Source organism: Eschscholzia californica, unplaced genomic scaffold (assembly GCF_041429995.1).
Source record: "Eschscholzia californica isolate CP2 unplaced genomic scaffold, dmEscCali1.0.p SCAF_1, whole genome shotgun sequence".
NCBI classification, from domain to species: domain Eukaryota; kingdom Viridiplantae; phylum Streptophyta; class Magnoliopsida; order Ranunculales; family Papaveraceae; genus Eschscholzia; species Eschscholzia californica.
The window spans coordinates 5,633,563-5,653,762 of record NW_028238198.1 but is presented as its reverse complement, the minus strand read 5'-3'; the positions used below and the strand labels follow the sequence as shown (position 1 = coordinate 5,653,762).

The window sequence follows — 20,200 nt, the reverse complement described above, 5'->3', positions numbered from 1 at the left end:
GTGTTATTTATTGTTAAAGTTTCATACTTTATTTCATTTCTTTTATATGTGTTATACATAACATATCATGTATCAACACTGTTTCTTCCAAAAGAGAAAAAAACTAAAATCCTATTTTCTGGGAAGATTGGACCTTAATCCGTTTCTGAATTTTATTTTGGACCTAAAACCCGTGGACCCGTTATAAAACCCATGCCACATTTAGAAATAACTATCCTAATAAACTAAAGTAGGATTAGGGTCCCTAGTCGGTTTTGACCCAATCAGCCAACAATCTCCACCTTGGGGATAAATCGACAAACCAAAGCAATATTGGACTATATGTATATAACACCCTTGGGCATAAAAAAAACCTCTGCCAATCGGAAGTACACCTCACCAAAACAATGTGTCCAACTTTAAAAAAAAAATGTTTCCAAAGTCCCCACCTAGATGAGAACTCCCTCATCTCCAATGCACCTTAAGTGGGAAGGTGCTCTAAATCCTCAACCTTGAACGAGATTAAGCAAAAGTTTGAGCAATGCTCTAGGGACTGATTTTATGAGAAAAGTTTTTACATTTTCATTTGTATACACTTGTTAGAAATATAGTCCCACATTGTTCAATTGCTTAAACTTTTCTCTTGTACTACTTCTTATAATGATCTTATGTAATAGCTATGAAAATCAATACAAATCATTACAATTCTCTTTTCTTACATGGTATCAGAGCTTCTAGGTTTTTTTATTGGTTAGTCAATAGAGTCTTCCGCTTGCCGACGGCGGTAGTCCCATTAATGGCTACCGTCCGCCGGACTTTTATCGGTTTTTAGTTCAAGTTTAGTGTTTTTTTTCCTTTCCAATAAGAGTAGTTCTCTTCTATTGTTGAGATCTAATCATTCTTCAATACTTTTCTCAATAGTATTTGAAGATGATGAAGATTAACAAGAAGATGAAAGATCCAAACAAGAGTAATTTGTTGAAGAAATCACATGATATACTCTTCAATGATCTCAAGCATTTCAAATGTCAAGTCTTCTACAACATCAAATCTATGTGTATCCATGGTCCATGAAGTTATATTTTGAGAGAAATTGGAAAGCTATTAGAGAGGGGGAAAAGAATTCATGGATTTCTTGTTAGAATAGTTATATACCCCATGTTTATCTTGAAACTATACTTATAGTTGTCCAAAATCTTGATTTCCAATATGATGCACATGAAGTGTTTGATATAATGTATCAAAGAAATCATGCTTATTTTCAAAGATGGTTTTCTTTTGATGTTTGAAAACATGTATGTGGGTTTCCTTTATGGCAAAAGAATTAATTCTCTTACTTAATTTGCTCATGTTTCTTATATCCAAGATGAGAACTCTCAAATGTTTGTCCCTTTAGTATGCTACTTGATTCCATTATATTTTCTATAAGATCAAACGAAGAGGAGATAAGAGAGAGTATAAATGAAGAATAGAAGTGGGAAGGTCAAGATCGATGATTGTTAGTGTTTATGTTCAACAACACATATAACCAAGTAGATCAAAGGCTTGAATTGCTTTGATGGTGTTGGAGTAATAATCATGTGTGAGGGCTATTAAAAACCAAGGTAGGAAGATCTCCAAAACCGGACAATGGTTAGTAATTGTCAACCGGGCAATGGTTAATAATTGTCAACCGGACAATGGTTAGTAATTGTCAATACCTGGCAATGGTGCCAACTTTTCTTCAAATGGAGAAAAGGAAAATCAACAACAACATCAACATCAAAACCTGGCAATGATGCCAACTTTTCTTCAGGTGGAGAAAAGCAAAATCAACATCAACAAAACCTGGCAATGGTGCCAACTTTTCTTCACTTGGAGAAAAGAAAATCAACAACAACCAACAACATAGCAACCTCTCTATGATGCCTCCATATCAAAATCAAGTCATTCGTTTGAGGAGGAATGTTAGAAATATAGTCCAATATAGTCCCACATTGTTCAATTGCTTAAACTTTTCTCTTGTACTACTCCTTATAATGATCTTATGTAATAGCTATGAAAATCAATACAAATCATTACAATTCTCTTTTCTTTCACACTTTCTCCACCTTAATGTTACATCAATCCACCCGATTATGAATCCTTAGATAACTAACATCAATGTGTTTTGTCTTTGTGTGAAATACGTAATTTGTGTGATAACCAAACAAATAGCAGGATGACATTTAAATTTTACAATCATCTTTGTTTGTTCTAAACCCAGTTCACCGACTAGTCTTTCCAATAAACTTGCTACTTCTGATGTCTCTGTCATAGCTATATATTCTGCCATTTGTAGGCAATGCGACACTAAAGAAAAACTCTTAAATCCGAGGTGTCAAGAATGAAAATTTTGATATCTAAATTGTCTTGTTCCTACTTGGAGCATCTCCAATGTCATACTTGAATTCTAAAATTTAGAGCGACACATAAATTTTTGTAGATTTTTCTTTAAAAATCATCTTCAGTGCAAAATCCGCATGAATCTCTAAAATGATGTGACAAGATTTATTTTAGAGATCCTTAAGGTCAAAATATAAGTTTTAGAATTTCTCGAGTTCCATTGGAGAAGATTTTCTATTACTGTATCTCTAAATGGACATGTAGTAAAGAGATCATTTAGAGATTCACCTTTCACACTTGACACTTGTGATTTTTAGAGTTTTAGAAAGACTACTCCAATAGAATACTCAAGAAAACTCTTAAATTTTTATTTTGACAATAAAATTAATTGAATTGCTTAGGTGACACTTAGAGATACTCAAGAACACACTCTACCGTTAGAGTGTCATCTTAAAGATCTCTATAATAAATGTTGTCACATCATTTTAGAAAGGATTTTTGAGTTTAAGGTCCAAAAATAAGGGGGGTAATTAATCATATATCCACTCCTAAATCAATAAATAAAATAAAACCAAAATAAATCAAAAATGTAAAATAAGTCCAAAAATTCACTATTTGGTGGGCCCCATGCATCAATCCTTTAATTTTCTCTCATTTTTGCCCTTTCATAGATATTTTTTAACCATTGGTAAACCAAAGGTTTGTGATGGTTGAGTTAATACAATTGTTCTTTCCATAAATTTTATGAAAGAATATTTATGGTGGATATTTAATGTTAATCTTTATTTCCAAAACTTATATTTTTCTAAAGTAACCTACTAAATCAATGGATATTTACCTAAAATTAGTTTCTCTCTCCCAAAAATGAGTTTCTCTTTCTATAATTATATGTTCTTTGAGTTCAAGAAAATATATTATTTTCAAAACTGATATTTGTCTAAATTAACCTACCAATTCAATGGATATTTACCTAAAACGAGATGCTCTCTTCCAAAAACGATTTTCTCTCTCTGTAACTCTATGTTCTTTGAACTTCAAGAAAATATGAATTTGTGATTTACTTTTTATTTCTACCTCGATCCAATTAGACATCTACAAATTCGTGTGTGAGGTTAAAAAGCAAACTATTTTGCTAGCATCTTACTGATTCTACTAGCATATTTACATTCTACTAGCATCTGATAATTGAATTTGATAAAGTAGTTTAAAAAGCAAATACTATTTCGTTAACATCTTATTGATTTTAATAGCAATTTTTACATTCTATTAGCATCTGTTGAATGAATATGAATACAGTAGTTTAAAAAGCAAGAATATTTTGCTAGCATCTTATGAATTTGTTACAGTAGGTTAACAAATACTTTTTCTAAAGTAACCTACCAAATCAATGGATTTACCTAAAATTAGTTTCTCTCTCTCAAAAATGAGTTTCTCTTTCTGTAACTATATGTTTTTTGAGTTCAAGAAAATATATTATTTCCAAAACTGATATTTGTCTAAATTAACCTACAAATTCGATGGATATTTACCTAAAACGAGATGCTCTCTCCCAAAAACGATTTTCTCTCTCTGTAACTCTGTGTTCTTTGAATTTCAAGAAAGTATGAATTTGTGATTTGCTTTTTATTTCTACCTCGATCCAATTAGACATCTACAAATTCGTTTGTGAGATTAAAAAGCAAACTATTTTGCTAGCATCTTACTGATTCTACTAGCATATTTTACATTCTACTAGCATCTGCTGAATGAATTTGATAAAGTAGTTTAAAAAGCAAATACTATTTCGCTAACATCTTATTGATTCTCATAGCAATTTTTACATTCTATTAGCATCTGTTGAATGAATATAAATACAGTAGTTTAAAAAGCAAGAATATTTTGCTAGCATCTTATGAATTTGTTACAGTAGGTTATCAAATACTTTTTAGTAATTAAAATATATTATGTGAAATTGTTTTTGCTACATTTTCAGTATTTTACTAGCATTTTCTTGATTCTGTTACCATCTGATATGAATTTGTTACAATAGGTCGATTCTAATAAAATTCCATGCTGGTAGAATATTATCGAGTCCAACAACATTTTTAACATTTTATTTTAACGTTTGTTTTTTCTTACTCTTCACTACTGTAGATGATGAATGAAACCAGCAATCGATTCTCTCTCTCTCTCCCACTCGATGCTTTTGCCTTTTTCACTCGGTTTAATTTGGCGTCGATGATGAATGAAATCAAAACCTAGTTCGTATATTAGAAAGTGACGATGCTCTATCTCTCTCTCTCTCTCTCTCTCTCTCTCTCTCTCTGGTTTGATTTTGACCAATTCTAATATAAATATAAAACAAAGTATTCTGCTAAACGAAAAAGGCAACTATTTTTCCGGAAGGAAAGTTTATTTTTAAGGAAATCATTTAATGAATCTCTAAATATTATGGTATATTTTATTTTAGGTTATTTTTTTTAACTTAGGATAGGTTAGGTAGTAAAAGAGAATGAGAGGATAGACATGTAATTTACTTTGAGTGGATTTATTTTCTATTTCAGATTATCTTTGGTCTCTAGACTCATTGATCATGCGATTTTGGACTTAAAACACATCCCCCGTTTTAGAAAATCAAGTTGAGTTTTATATTGAAGATAAAATGATCATATGTACTACTCTAAGTTTTAGAATTTTGAGTGTTGCATTGGAAATGCTTTAACATGAGTGGATTAATCGTCCCATTAAGGCATCTCCAATAAAATACCAAGAAAATTTTTAAAAATCTTAAGCGTAAAGTGTGAAAAATAGATCTCTAAAATGTAATTTTTTTCAACTCAGGCAATTTAGAGATACTCTATTAGAGAGGCCTCTCTAATGCAACACTCACAAAGGTTCTAAAACTTATATTCTGATCTAGGGGCGTGGGTGAGGGAGTGCAGCCGGTACCGGGACCCCTCTACCTAGTGGCCCCATTTTTAGCAGTGCTAAAGAGTCAACTTATACATTGTTGCTCTACTTATATAACAATGAGGTTCTTTTAACATGTAAGAAGCGGTTTGGTTGTGTTTTCAATTGGCGGTTTAGCAATTGCAATTGGCGGTTTAGAAATTGCTTATAGGCGGTTTAGTAATATGATGGATATAGGCGGTTTGATGGGTTCCAAATTTTAGAAATCAATTGCCTAAATTGTCGGTTTATATTATATATAAATAGGGGAGCCAATCAACACATCTAAATCACACCAACACAAGCAACAACAACTCTTCTTTAGAGAGAGCTAAAGAGAGAGAGCAAGTGAGAGAGAAAATTTTTGTTCATAGTTTTGAGCGGTGTTTAATTTCTCGGTCGTCGAAGATTTAGTATAGAAGGTTAATTCTATACGGTATCATCTTGGGACGAACTTGCGGGTCATGTTAGTCGTCTTCATCTATCCTTCAATAAAGATTTCTTGTTCGTCCGAGGACGTAGGCTTTAAAGCCGAACCTCGTTAAATTCTGTTCGCATATTTGATTTTGGCTTAGCTTTTCAATTAATCTTCATAATCGGATCAATTTCTAGGATAAGTTCGATAGCTTCCGCGACTTTTAGTTATAACATAACAAAAAAAAATATAACAATGAGGTTTACAGCTCAGTTGGTAAGGAATTATCCTATCCATCTAAGGTCTTAAGTTCGAACCCAATCAACGACCTAATTTTATTTATTTTGAAGTCTTACTAAGTTCTAACCTCTATAGGCGTCTCCATACTAGGTTCTAGCCATATACACGATAAAAATCCACTTTAATGATTTCATGACTCTTATAAATAGATATTCTAAAGGCCATAGTAATTTCTAATTTCTACCTCTACTCTCTATAGGCACGCGTAATTTTTTGGTTCTCACATCACCATAAGAAGGGTCCGGATAAAATTTCGCACCGGGCCCCCAAAATCTCCGTCATGCTACTGTTCTGATCGTAAGATTAATTGAATTGTTGAGGACAATCTAAATTCAGAGTGCCTTCTTAACGATCTCTATAACAAATGATGTCACATTATAAAAAATTTAGTTGAGTTTTATATTAGAGTAAATTTGGAAAGAAAATTGGAACAAATTTTATGTGGCACATGTAATGTTAAAATCAGAGTGTTGCACTGGAGATGCTCTTGGATGTCATAAATATATATTTACTCCAATAAATTCATATTTTTATGACACCAAAAGAATACATTATTCTTTTTATCCGTTCTAAGTTTCTTTTTTCTCACCATTGGGGTCTTGCATAAACTGCATTTGTGACTATATATTTCAACGTATCAAATTATGTTCTCTTCAATATAGTAAAACACTCAATCAAATTGAGTTTCCCAATTAAAGAAATCTAAACATACTTATTTCAACCAACATTTCAAATGATAATTAAGGAGGGTGGTATCTAGATAGTAATTCTCCAAATGTTGTAGGTGGTATCCAGAGAGTAATTCTCCAAATGTATAAAACAAAAAAATGACATAGATATAGTCTATAAACCATGTTATTTTGAAAAAGAATATTCATGTAGAGTCTGAGAGACCACGTATAAAAATAAGTAAACTGAAAACTCTTTTAACGAAACAATAAAAAAAGTAAACTGAAAACTTCTTATTCGTCATCACTTGTGCGTGTCGATAAAAATAATCCTTTCCAAATATACACAACTATAAAATTTATTTTATGGTGAAATTTTGAATCTGTTGGGCTTATTCAATTCTACTTCAAAACAGACCAAACTGATTGATGATCATGCGCACCCTCAAAGTCAAATATGTTTCCACCTCCGAGAAATATTGGGTGCTCAGTTATTTATTGGAGCTCAGAAAACCAAAGTCTTTAATGATATTCTAGATCTATCAAGAATAAGCTCAATAAATGGAATCAATGCTTCCTTTCCCAAGCTGGTCGCACAATGGTCATTTCGGCCATTGCTGCAGCCGTACCCCGATACCAGATGCACTGTTTCGCTATTCCAAAAGGAATAAGCAAACGCATCAAGTCCGTTCAAAGGACTTTTGGGGGGGTAAGTCGAAAGGTATATGCACCAAAGTTTGGTCATATATCTGCCTTCCGAAAAATCTCGGAGGCCTAGGGATTCACTTACCTGAGTTGGACAACACCGCGCTGCTTTCCAAGCTTGCTTGGAGGCTTAAGACTGAGCCTGAAGCTTTGTGGGCTAAACTGCTTAAAGCTAAATACTTCCACCATTTTGATAAACCTGGCCCAGCGAAGCCCCATCACTCTTGGAGTTGGAAAACGATCAGAAAATACTACAATCCCATTGATGCTCTGACCACTTGGGAGGTGCACTCTGATGAAGATATCAACATTTGGGACAACAACTGGATCCCGGAGGTCAACGGATCAGTGTCGAACAACAATCAATCCGGTCTGAACAAGGTGGCCCAACTCATTACAAACAGCGACTGGAACAATGAGGTTCTCAATGCCAACTTTGATATGACGACGCAAAATCTGATCAAAGCTATCCCGGTGAACAGTGAAGGTAAAGATCAACTCAAATGGAAGCTCACCAAATCAGGTAACTTCACAGTTACATTGATGTACCAACACATCAGCGCTAATGATATCACCCTCCCTACTAATTCACCTAACCGGAATTTCATCTGGTCCCTTCCTACTATTCCTAGAATTAAAATCTTCATATGAAAAATTTGTACTAAAGCTCTCCCGGTGAGAGATAGAATAGGCAAATACATCGACAATAACTTCACTTACCAGAATTGTATGAATACTGAAACAATTGAACATGCACTTTTACACTGTGCAATGGCAAAAAATGTTTGGTTTAATTTTAATATTATCTCTGAAAACATTATATCGATCTCAGATTGGATCTTCTCGTGGCAAGACAATAACCAAAATTGTTACACTAATGAAAATATTCACTTTGTTAGTATCCTTTGGATTTTATGGAAAGTGAGATGTGACCACTGCTTCCAGCATGAGATAAATGATCTCGATAAGATCATCAGAATGATCAAAGCATTTCCAAAAACCAACAAAAAACCTGCGAAAATCAATCAAAAACCTCCTGGAAAATGGCAACCGCCAACAGTTCCTTTCATTAAAATTAATATTGATGCATCCTTTACTAACGTAACATCCAATTCTGGAACTAGCTTAATTGCACATAATGCGGATTCAAAATAGCAGCTCAAGTCAAATCTTCGAGGGCGAGAAATAGTGAAGAATGTGAAGCAATAGCCATCTTAGACGGTCTAGTTTGGGCGAAAGAACAGAATCACAAGTCAATAATCATAGAAAGTGACAATTCAAATCTCATCAAGCACATCCATGACAAAAGACATTCAATTCACTGGCAATCTTTGATCCATATTCGAAAAATTCGAGAAATAAGAAGGGAATTTGAAATAGTTCAATTCAAATAAATCAGAAGAGAACTCAACTTGCATGCAGACAAACTGGCGAAATGGGCAAGAAAGAAAAATAGAAGCAAAATGTGACCAAAATGTTCCTTGTATTTCAGTTGATAAATATTATAATAACGTTTATTCCAATTAATGAAAGGAAAGTACAAAGAAAACAAAACAAAAAAAAAAAAAAAAAAAAGACGGATTTAGCATGTTTCAGGTTGGTTTGACCAATTTTTGCTCACCTATGTGCTGTAATATAATATACCTTTAATTATCGTCCAGACATGGAAGGGCCACATCCTTCGCCCGCACAACAAGTACCACATCTTCAGTGGATAAAACCAACAAGTTGCATTAAAAGCAATAGGAAAAGAGCATGCCTCCATTCTTATCCTTTTATCTCTTAAGTTCATTTTCATCCCACCTTTGATGTTTCTTCATTTGTTTCTTTCTTTCATCGTCTCAAGTGAAGGAGAGAAGACAAGAATCTTCAACCACAAAAAACCCAACCTCCTCCTTTGACAATTACACTACCACTAGATAACCACATATTTCAAATTTGTCAAAGATAATAACTCAAGGACGAAAATGATATTCGTCACTCGACTGGTTAAGATTTTACGCACAAATTTCTTATTTAATCAAAATTTTCTATATATCTCATTTCATATAAATGTTTTAAATGAGGTTATTGTGCAAAAATATTATTAGAAGATTCTAACCTACCTTTAAAACAATATATACAAAATTACAACTAAAGTAGTGTATTTTTCACATAAGGTAAAATAGTTTCATTGATAAAAGTAAAACCTGGGTGGTAGCAAAGGAAACTAACCAACCCTCGTAACAAACAATACACCAGAAAATTACAACTAAAATTAGCAAGTATATAAACCACTTAGAATTTGAAGGAAAAGTTGATGTAACCCTTAAATTCTTTTCGATCAAATTGTACAAGTCGGTCGGGTAAAACTAATTCATAATCACATTATCGATCAGATTTCTCGCTTATAACATTGAATTTTGTTGTATATCTTCCATTTTTCTTTCTATAATCATTCAAAATTAATAGCAAAAGTTATAATCTCCATATACCATGTAGGATGTGGGCTTTAAAGTGAGATCCATACATGTCAATCTACGTTTTAATTTATATTCGACTATAATGTATTTAGACTTATATACCTGACAGAATTCGGTTTGAGAAATTTGTATATCTCAAAAAAGTGAGAATTACTTCTGTTTTTCACTGAACTAGTGGTGAATTTTCCCCCTCTATCCGGACATCACGTTGGCTCGATTGCCTTAAGGGGAATTTGTAGACCCCGCCTGAAGTGTAATTGGTGCGTCCCTCCTGACAAATTGAGTGAGGAAAAAAAAACCTCAATAACACTTTGGACTTTGGAGAGGCGTCTTTAAAATTACCCTCCCCTTGATAACCAAAAAGTTTGTTTTTTTTCCCACCTTCCTACATAGGTGTGGGAATTATACCCATGGACCCGAATCCGTCCACAGGCACACGAGTCCAACGAGGATCACGGACGCATGCGCCCCGTCTTGGGCACAACACCCCCCCCCCCCCCCAGCTCGCTAAATTTTGGTGGCTAGGCATGGCTTAAAACTTCTAACCGCACACTCGCCCATGTTCGCATTCACATAGCGTGACCCAGTGATAACCAACCAATTACATCGACTTTTTGGATTGATAAAGTCCGACCTAGTTGAGATGGTAAATTATATGTTTGAGGACAATCACACGTATCCAATTCATTGCTTCGTAATGATCCAAGAGAGTTTTCAGTAGGTTAGCGAAGTAGTGTTTGACATTGAGGGAGCAAGAAGTGGGATAAGTTTATATTATCACAATGATCTCATGAGAATCCTTCATTAGTTTTCAATGTGGGATTAAGTTCGCAAGGGAGCAACACAAATAACTTCTTATTTTAGTCTCACATTGCCTCTTTAGAACAAAATGTTTGGAGACTTTGTAAATGGAGAGGAAGAAGTGAGATTTTTCAAGTGATGGGCTTACCCGCTACCTGCCCGTCCATACCCGAATTACCCGAACTTCGTAATGGTTTGGTCGGGCAATGGACAAGGCAAATTTCAAAATTGTCCACCCGATTAATCCGCTTACCCTAAAAGCCACTGAAGTTTGGTGCCCGTCCCACCCGACCCGATGCTTCAAGTGCCAGTAGACGCTTATACCCGCTCAATTCCCAGTCCTAGTACGACCAGAAAAACTACCCGTGGGTACTCGGGTCGGGGCGATACCTGTCTTACTTGGGAGACCCGTAAAAAAAGAGACCGACCACTTAAAACGACTTGAATTAGAAAGGCCGCGGCTTTGGGGAATAAAGAAAATTCTCCGGGGAATAAAGAATTTTCTTAAAACTAGTCAAATAAGATTGACCTTTACGTCTATTTTTTATTGCTAAGGGGCTTTTAATTTTAGAAGATGCTATAACTCATCACCTCTCTACAACCTCATCTTCTCGCCACCTCATCATCTTCTCCGGCGAAGGTCGCCGGCCGACCAGTTTTCCGGCCGGCGACCTCCAAACATAAAAAAAAAAAAAAATTTTTTTTTTTTTTCTCTCTCTCTAACACTCCGGCGAAGGGAGACCTTCGCCGGAGGTCCGGTCTGTCCATGAACAGACCGGATCTGGTCTGTTCATGGACATACCAGATCCAATCGGTCCATGAACAGACCAGATCTGGTCTGTTCATGGATAGACCAGATCTCCGGCGAAGGTCTCCCTTCGCCGGAGTATTAGAGAGAGAGAGAGAGAAAGAGAGAAAAAAAAAAAAAAAAATTTTGAAGGTCGCCGGCCGGAAAATTTTCCTGCCGGCAACTTCGCCGGAGAAGATGATGAGGTGGCGAGAAGATGAAGTGGCAGAGAGAATAGATGAGATGGAGGAGAACTTTCACAAAAATGTAATTTGCATTCCCCATAAAAATTTATTCCCCGGAGAATTTTCTTTATTCCCCAAAGCCGCGACCATTAGAAATGTGTGTTCGGTTTCCGTATTCTTACCCAACTTGGAATCTCTTCCGAATATTTCTCTACAGCCGCTCCTTGTCTGTATAAAAAACAACTCTCCCCCCTCCCCTCCTCTCATTCAACCAGAAATAATCCCAGTTTTAGAGAGAGAGAGAAATTCACAGAGACAGAAAGGAGAAGAGAGAGAGATAAAGGTGGAGCACCGAATTGGGTAATCACGGCTATACTTGGAGCCATCGGGTGGGATAACCACCATAACCAAAAACTGAATCCTTCTCATCAAATTGAGAAAAGAAGTCCTTCTCCCCACGGTGGTAGAGGTGCTTTGCCTTCAGAAGGTGGTAGTCCTTCTGATCTTCTTTTCCTTGCTGGTGGTGGCTTAAATCTTCTCTTCAAAAACCCCCCCATTTAACTTAACCCCTTTTTTTCTTTCTTTATCTAACAACAACCCTTTGATCTATATTACCTTTTTTCCTCTTTATACAATTCAAATCAATCCTATTTTATAATCAATTTTATAGTACAAGATGTTGACAATCAAAAGGGTTCCTACTGTTGTCTCAAATTACCAAGAAGAAACTCTTGGTTGTGGCAAAAATTGTCTTGGAAAATGTTGCTTACTTGGTATGTTTATTACTCCTCTCTTTACCTTTTTTTTAAATTCTTATGGGTAATTGAATTTCTGTATTTTGGTTTAGAATTGAATTTGATTAGGGTGTTGTTTCCAAAGAGGGTAAGATTAGTTTGTGAATCTCCTTCTGTTTTAGTTGAAATTCATTGATATTTATGTTATTAGATTCTAGAATTTGTGTTTTCAATAGACTAATTGTGATGGGTAATTGAATCATACTTTGTTAGATAACTTCCTTTTTAATCTGAACTTTGAACAGATTAGATATCTTCTATTTTCTTGTTATAATTATTTAGAATGTTTTGATTTTGATTCTTATTTGAGGTAAATGTTCTTATCTCATTGATAATTTTACTGTAAATTTCAGTTTCGAAGCTTCCTTTATATGCATTCAAGAAAGAAGAACATGATTCAATTGGAGATGAGGAGAAGGACCCTGAAATGTCTCTATTTGATACCTTAGTTCTTGGGGAATGGGAGGACCGAATGAATCGTGGGCTTTTCCGATATGATGTTACACTTTGTGAGACTAAAGTTATTCCTGGAAAACATGGATTTATTGCACAGCTGAACGAAGGTCGTCACCTTAAGAAGCGACCTACTGAGTTCAGGGTCGATCGAGTCTTACAACCCTTCGATCAAAACAAATTCAATTTCACCAAAGTTGGACAAGACGAGGTGTTATTCAAGTTTGAGCAAAGTTCTGATGAAAATAGCCACTATTTTGCTAGTTCAGCTGTTGATTCTGATTCAACGCCTCCAAATGTAGTTGCCATCAATGTAAGCCATATTCATTTATCTCTAATCTTCCTTCCGTTAATGGTCGTTCAAATTGTTCTGTTCGATCCATTGTTGGTGACTGACTTAGATCTGTTTTTGTTTCAATGTTCTAGGTTAGTCCAATTGAGTATGGGCATGTGCTTCTGATACCCCGAGTTCTCGAATGTTTACCACAGAGAATGGACAACGAGAGCTTCTTGCTTGCCCTTCATATGGCGAAAGAAGCAGCAAACCCTTTCTTCAGATTAGGTTTCAACAGTTTGGGTGCCTTTGCAACAATCAATCATCTCCATTTCCAAGTAATTAACTTTGTGGTTTCTTCATTATTTTAGTTTGTTTACTTGTTTCCCAATCAGCTCTATATCTAACGATATATGAAACAGGCTTATTACTTGCATGTACCCTTCCCTGTGGAGAAAGCTTCTACTCGAAAAATCACGATGTTGAAAGGATTACCAGGACGTGGAGTTAGGGTGTCCCAGCTGATGAATTATCCTGTAAGAGGACTTGTTTTTGAAGGTGGAAACACAATACAAGATCTATCCGATGTTGTGTCTATTTCTTGCATTACCCTCCAAGAAAACAACATTCCTTACAATGTTCTCATTTCGGATTGCGGAAAAAGAGTCTTCCTCTTTCCTCAGGTATGTCTACTTACCTTACAATTGTACTTACATTTTACGACATGATTTCACTTCTGAAAACCCTAAAAATACCCACATCAGTCATGACTCATGAAGTCTAACTCATCAAAATTAAATAAGCGAGAAGATAATGACTTTGTGGTTGGATCTTATTTGCATGAATAGACGTCTATGAATAATTGCATTATACAGTCTTATCAGTTTATTTACGTGATGTAAACCTACCTCAATACTAGACATTTTATCCTTTATTTGGCATTTCACCACTCAGACCTACTCGTCTAGTTTCACGTGAAGGGTTTTCCTTAATGTGGGGATCCATCTCAGGCTTCGTCACCTGATCAATCTAAGAGCCAAACCCACCCGACAGACGTAACCTATATGTCAAACGGAGTATTGAATTACAACCCAGATTTGAAAAGCCTTTATAAGCAATGTGGGACTAAGTGTCTTGCGCATGAAACTTCCGTTTGATGTCACTTTGATTCCTTACCATGATCATTTGAAATTGCAGTGTTACGCCGAAAAGCAAGCACTTGGAGAAGTGAGTCAAGAGTTTTTAGATACCCAAGTAAACCCCGCAGTTTGGGAGATCAGTGGACACATGGTATTGAAGAGGAAGGAAGACTACGACAATGCATCTGAAGATTACGCACAAAGGCTCCTCGCACAAGTTTCTCTCTCCGAGGAAAGGTTCCAAGAAGTGAAGACCTATATATTTGATGCTGCTGGTTGCCAAGAAGTTCGCGTTGAGGAAGAAGAAGAGGATGAAAACGTTGATGGAGATTCCTCTTCCGATCCCGCACCGAACCCTAATTATGCCGAAGGTTGCATGGTTTAATAGCGCAATATAAGGATAATAGACTATTCGAGACGCTTTCCATTTGTTTTCCTTGGCTTGTTTACTCTTGTATTCGAACAAGTTTAATTAGTAGTTTAAGGTGAAATTAAGATTTGAACTTAGTTGTAATTGTTGTACATGTTTGTGAGGATTTCTTCCGAATCAGCTACCCTGGTATATAATTTGAATAATTTGGGCTTCTCCAAAATCAGCTTTTGGGTCATTTGTTTGATAAATCTATCATCTACTAACAAGAATTAAATTAATTAATAAATATTTTATGCACATGGAAAACGGGCAATAAGATTAGGCAGAACGGTTGGTAGGAGATAATTTATTGAAAAAGGGTTTGAATTCAATTTTGTTCATTAAACAGAAGATTAGGCAGAAGAAGTTGGTATTTGGTAGGAGATAATTTATTCAAAAAGAACTACCAATTCGCTTCTTCATCGAGGTAGATAATTTGTACTTAACATACATATCACTTGAACACTTACAATACGAAATACAGATTTGATCCGAAAATAATAAAGTAAATTGGATTCGTCTACATAATCCTCTCAATAAAATGGAGATCGGTTAGAAATTAAAACCTAAAATACTTCTTTGTCCCTTCAATAGAACAAGAATTTCAAATACTGTGGATTCCTCAAAGGGCATTTTCAGCAATTTAGTAAAAGAAACATCAGTATCGCGTATGCAGGAGCTTTATTCAGATTTAATACATATTAATAAGCAAATAAATTTTTCGACAAGAACCAAATAGACATTCAGTAGATTTCAGCTGAACCAGGCTTTACATCATTCCACCACCAACTATATACCCCCACCAAGTCCACAACCAACAAATTTATAAGTAGATTGGAAAATGGTATTTATTTATTTCATTCAACCCTTTTAGCATGTTACTAAACTATGACAATAATAAGCTCTACCAGTTTTCAATTTACCTAAGTATTAAGGACAACATAATGCGCATTTCTTGTGTGTATTTTTATCGATCAGATATACATTTACATATTATATACATGAACAGTAAGGACAGAAAGCTTTAGGACCTCCTGAGATACTTGCTGCTTCATAGACAGAAGTGAAATGGCTTACTTCAAAGTATCTGAAATATCCTTCTTTCTGGTAGTAACCACAACTGGTGTTGCAGAGAAACGATCGTGTTTATCTGAGAGCAGTAGGTTGTCGAGCCGTTTATTACCATCTTTGATTTCTTTTGGTGTATTTGTGGTGGACCCAAAGATCTGGACTGTTAGGCTACCACCTACACAAATAGAAGGAAGTTCTTAGCTCATCAGAATTCAGATTGTCAAAGTTGCCGTGATTTGGATCTTTATTGTTTATCATGCGTATTTGTAACCTCATTTTTCAATTAAATATAAGGTGAAGTGAAACAAGTTTGAAATGTTGGTAATTTGATACCATAATAAACCAAAACCGCAATATAAAAGTTATCTTACCCAGTATAAGAGCAGCTCCAATCCATCCAAGGGTACCCCACCTTTCACCGAGGAGAAACCAAGCAAAACCAGCGCCCCAGAGAGGCTCCAACCCGTAAATTACAGCAGTTTCTGTTGCTGATACATCACGCATAGCTGTCATCTGTGCGAATAGATTCAAGTTAACGTGGAAATTAATAATGACTAATGAAGAAATAGGTTTTTAGTCCATTGCATAAACACTGACTAGAGTTTACATAACTGATAGACTCTGACAGACTTTGTTAATTTTTCTAGAAAACAAAAGATGCAACTTCAATCCGCAAATCTAATAGATCTTTTCAAGATATTTCAAACAAAATCTCACGTTGAAATGTTTTTCTTTAGTTTATTGAAGTCCCAAAACCGTGTTTTCCTTGTAAAAATCAATTCCATTTTTATCATGGGAACAATTTTGGTATGAAGAACTTCAAATGGGCTCGATCAATACTTTCATGATTAGCATGAGTAAACCCTTACTATCTTTTACTCCAGTGGACTTTACCCTCAATACATCATTAATGATTAACAAATTTGTTAGTTTTTTTGTTCCATTTGAGGGAAAAGCATGAATTTGCAGAGAGATCATACCTCTACCCACAAGCATGCCCCAGTTGATAAGATGCCAGTGTAGGTTACAGGTATCCATGGAAATTTGACTGCCCAATCCCACACCATTGTCCATGTCCATGATTCTGGATTCCATCTATGCACATCGCCTAACCAATCTCCCATGAAATACCAGATAATTGAGAAGACAGCAACAACAAAAACCTGAATAACAAACACAGTGGTTTGAACTAGCGGTTGAAGGAACAGAAAAACACGTATGTGTTTCACCTAGGCGGTGTCCTTTTTTCAAATTCAGATCTGAAATCTGACTCGACACCTTAATTGACTCAAGTTAGATTTGACTTAAATGACTGACTCGAACTGATTTTGGGTTAATATGAGCCAGACACAAGTCTGAGTTGAGAACCCATAGTCTGAAATAACTATCGTGCTCTGATCAAAACAAGTCAGACTGTTACAACTCAGATTCAGAAAATTTAGACTGGGGCGAGTCAGATTCGGATGCCGCAAACAAAAGAAACACCACCTTAACGAGCCACCAAATGAATATAGAGGGAAATAGTACATTCAGAATAAGGTAACCAACCTCATAGCCCAGGAGTGACAAGAAATGTTCTTTCTTCGTACTTCTTGAAATATGTTCAGTTCTAAGCATGTGAATACCAAAAAACACCGCACTCAAGAAATTCAAAAGATCGCCAACCTGAAAAAGATTATTCACCATTAACTCGTCAGAATTTTTACCTGTTATCAAAAGCTTGACAATGATATCCACCTTTTATAGAGAACCTTTTCTCATGCATTCTTCGTCTTCTACTTTACTAATTACACTAGATGCTTGAAAATACACCGAAAACTAGTCATGCATTCCTTACACTTGGAGGAGAGCCACTACATTCCAGCATTCCGACCCCTATAAGGGACATAAGAGCTCCAAACCAGGTTCGTGTAGGAATTTTTGCCCCTAACATTCCATCTAGCAGGGGTACAATAATCACCTGTGAAAGTCATGCATATCCTTAAAGATGCAAACTTTCTTCATAATTTGTGAAAGATATCTAGATTCCAAGAATGAGTGATTTTAAAAAGGCTAACAGACTTACTGTGAATAGAGAAATAAATGATGCGCGACCAGCGTCTGATGTTAGTAAACCGAAGGCCTGCATAAGGTATCCTAAACTGACCCAGAAACCCAACTCTAACCCTGCATTGCGGATCTGAGCATTGCCACTTGCACGTAACACAAATGGTAAAAATGGGAGTGCTGACAAAGTAAAACGCACGACTGTGAAAACTGCTGGATCTACGATGGCTTCAACCTCTTTCAGGACAGGAATATCGCTTGCTGGAATATGAGATCACAAACAATCTTAGAAATAGATGATGATATCACAGGGTTAATTGACAATGTTAAATCGGCTGTATCTGGGTAATAAATGTTAGAGAAACCTCAAACACAGATACCCAAAGATGTCTCTAAAGGAACAACTACCCCTAAGTTATCATGGTAAAAGAGTTCTGATCTACCAACAATGTAAAGTTTCACCTCCCTGATTCGTACGGCATGTAAGTTGTAACATGTAAGTGGCAGTGCAAAGCCTAAAATAGATGCAACAATTGAAAGTTTGAAATATTATCCTCCACTTTGTCTAAAATAGAGCTAATAATACATGCTAGTTGCTTAAATGGGCCAATAAAAATGACACTTTCTTGTGCAAATGAAGATGAATCACAAGGCGCATTAGGCAAAAGCCACAATATTTCTAATTTAGAAGGCTTTAACCAAACCTAACAACCGTAACTTGAAAGCAATATCCTTGGCAGCATGGTGCTTCAAGACTACTATCATAATCATGGACTAAAGCACGGGACCAGAGAATTTGTAGTGTCTTAGTGTGTACCGAGAGACGATAAGAATAGGTTCACCTAAAACATCTTTAGAACAAAAAACATAGTGATCCCCATGAATTGGTGAGACACAAAATAACTTGATGGTGTTGAAAGGGTTCTGATAAATTCAAATTTCCACTATTGTGAACTTGAACGGGTAAAAGGGGTCGAAAATTAAATAGCCCAAAAGAGGGTAACTAAATCAGTTAACCTTAAGGATCAATGAAGGATCCTCATAAAAAACCCCAAGGCAGTTGAGCCAATGCCCTAACAACTGAAAGCATACATTAACAATATAATCAATGGAAGCTTCCCAATTGCTTCCTAACTGTTATATCCATCCCCGATATTGATCAATTTGGTAAATTTTAAATCTAAACAAACAAAAAAAATTCAGAATTGTGAAATAAATAAAGATAGGTTAAAAACAAGAAAAATCCATTTTTTAGAACAAAAGTTAAAATGAAGCTAAGAAAGAGAAATTTACCATAAACAACAGTAATGACATTGAGCAATATGATGCTTCTAACTTTCTTAGATGCAAAAAAGATCCTCTTCCACGAAGACTTCCTCCCAAATAATGATTTTAAACGAATCTTAGGTAGTTTTAATGGATTCACATTTTTCTTTATCTTCTCGTCGTTGACAAATTTTGGATTACTAGAATCAGGGTAATCTTCTTTATCTCCTCCAACTAGTAAAGAATTCGAGTCGATTGATCTCTGAAGTTGGATCGATTTCTTCTTCTTCTTAAGGAGTTTATTATGAACTTCATTAGAAGGAGAAGAATTGTGATCTAAAGAGCATTTGGTACGATCAGATGATTTTCTCTTGTAGAGAGAGAAAGTGAAACTTGATGGACTGAAAGACGAAGAAGAAGAAAATGTAATAGAAGAATCTATTGTTGTCTTCCATGACCATCTCCCTGTTGAAGGAGATGCCATGAAAGAAGCTCTTCTCTCTCTCTCTCTCTCTATATATATATATATATATATATATATATATATATATATATCTCAGTGATCTTTGTTTGCCTTTCTTCAATTTTGATAGAAAGAGCACTCAGAAAGAAAGAAAGAGAAGAAGATAGAAAAATCAGAGACGTGAAAAGGACATGAAATTTTGTAGCCAGAGAAAATTTCTGACTGAATAAAAAACGTGAACCTTATTCCGATCGTGATCTCAGATCCAATTGTTAATATTTACATCGGACGGTTGGTATTTGATCATAAATTGTGTACTTAGAGGGTGACATATTTCCTCATTTAGAAATAAAAGCGGTCCCCACCGTAGTCAAACTTTGAAAAAACCTTATCTTTTAGTGATTCCACATCAGCTGGGCACTAAAATGCCCAAAAAATTTGGGCTCTCTAGCATCTCCCTTTTTTTTTTTGGGAAATGATAGAGTGACTTAGAAATTGGTACTTAGAGGGTGACATATTTCCTCATTTAGAAATAAAAGCGGTCCCCACCGTAGTCAAACTTTGAAAAAACCTTGTCTTTTAGTGATTCCACATCAGCTGGGCACTAAAATGCCCAAAAAATTTGGGCTCTCTAGCATCTCCCTTTTTTTTTTTTTGGGAAATGATAGAGTGACTTAGAAATTGGTAC

At 35.4% G+C, this 20,200-nt stretch overlaps 2 protein-coding genes across 2 annotated transcripts; one reads left to right on the top strand and one right to left on the bottom strand.

The window, feature by feature from the left end:
• Positions 1-11,745: 11,745 nt before the first annotated feature.
• LOC147563566 (GDP-L-galactose phosphorylase 1-like) lies at positions 11,746-14,847 on the top strand. Its single transcript, XM_086638704.1, has 5 exons — positions 11,746-12,367; positions 12,742-13,154; positions 13,268-13,453; positions 13,538-13,798; positions 14,313-14,847. The coding sequence occupies exons 1-5, from the start codon at positions 12,271-12,273 to the stop codon at positions 14,637-14,639; spliced, it is 1,284 nt and encodes a 427-aa protein (XP_086494830.1). The 5' UTR covers positions 11,746-12,270; the 3' UTR covers positions 14,640-14,847.
• Positions 14,848-15,496: 649 nt separating this feature from the next.
• Positions 15,497-19,719, bottom strand: LOC147563565 (uncharacterized). The gene is made up of 7 exons (XM_086638695.1): positions 19,077-19,719; positions 17,803-18,044; positions 17,575-17,697; positions 17,286-17,402; positions 16,718-16,900; positions 16,109-16,250; positions 15,497-15,912 (listed from the first exon to the last, which is right to left on the bottom strand). Exons 1-7 carry the CDS (start codon positions 19,531-19,533, stop codon positions 15,740-15,742), a joined length of 1,437 nt encoding a protein of 478 aa, XP_086494821.1. The 5' UTR covers positions 19,534-19,719; the 3' UTR covers positions 15,497-15,739.
• Between the last annotated feature and the right edge of the window lie 481 nt (positions 19,720-20,200).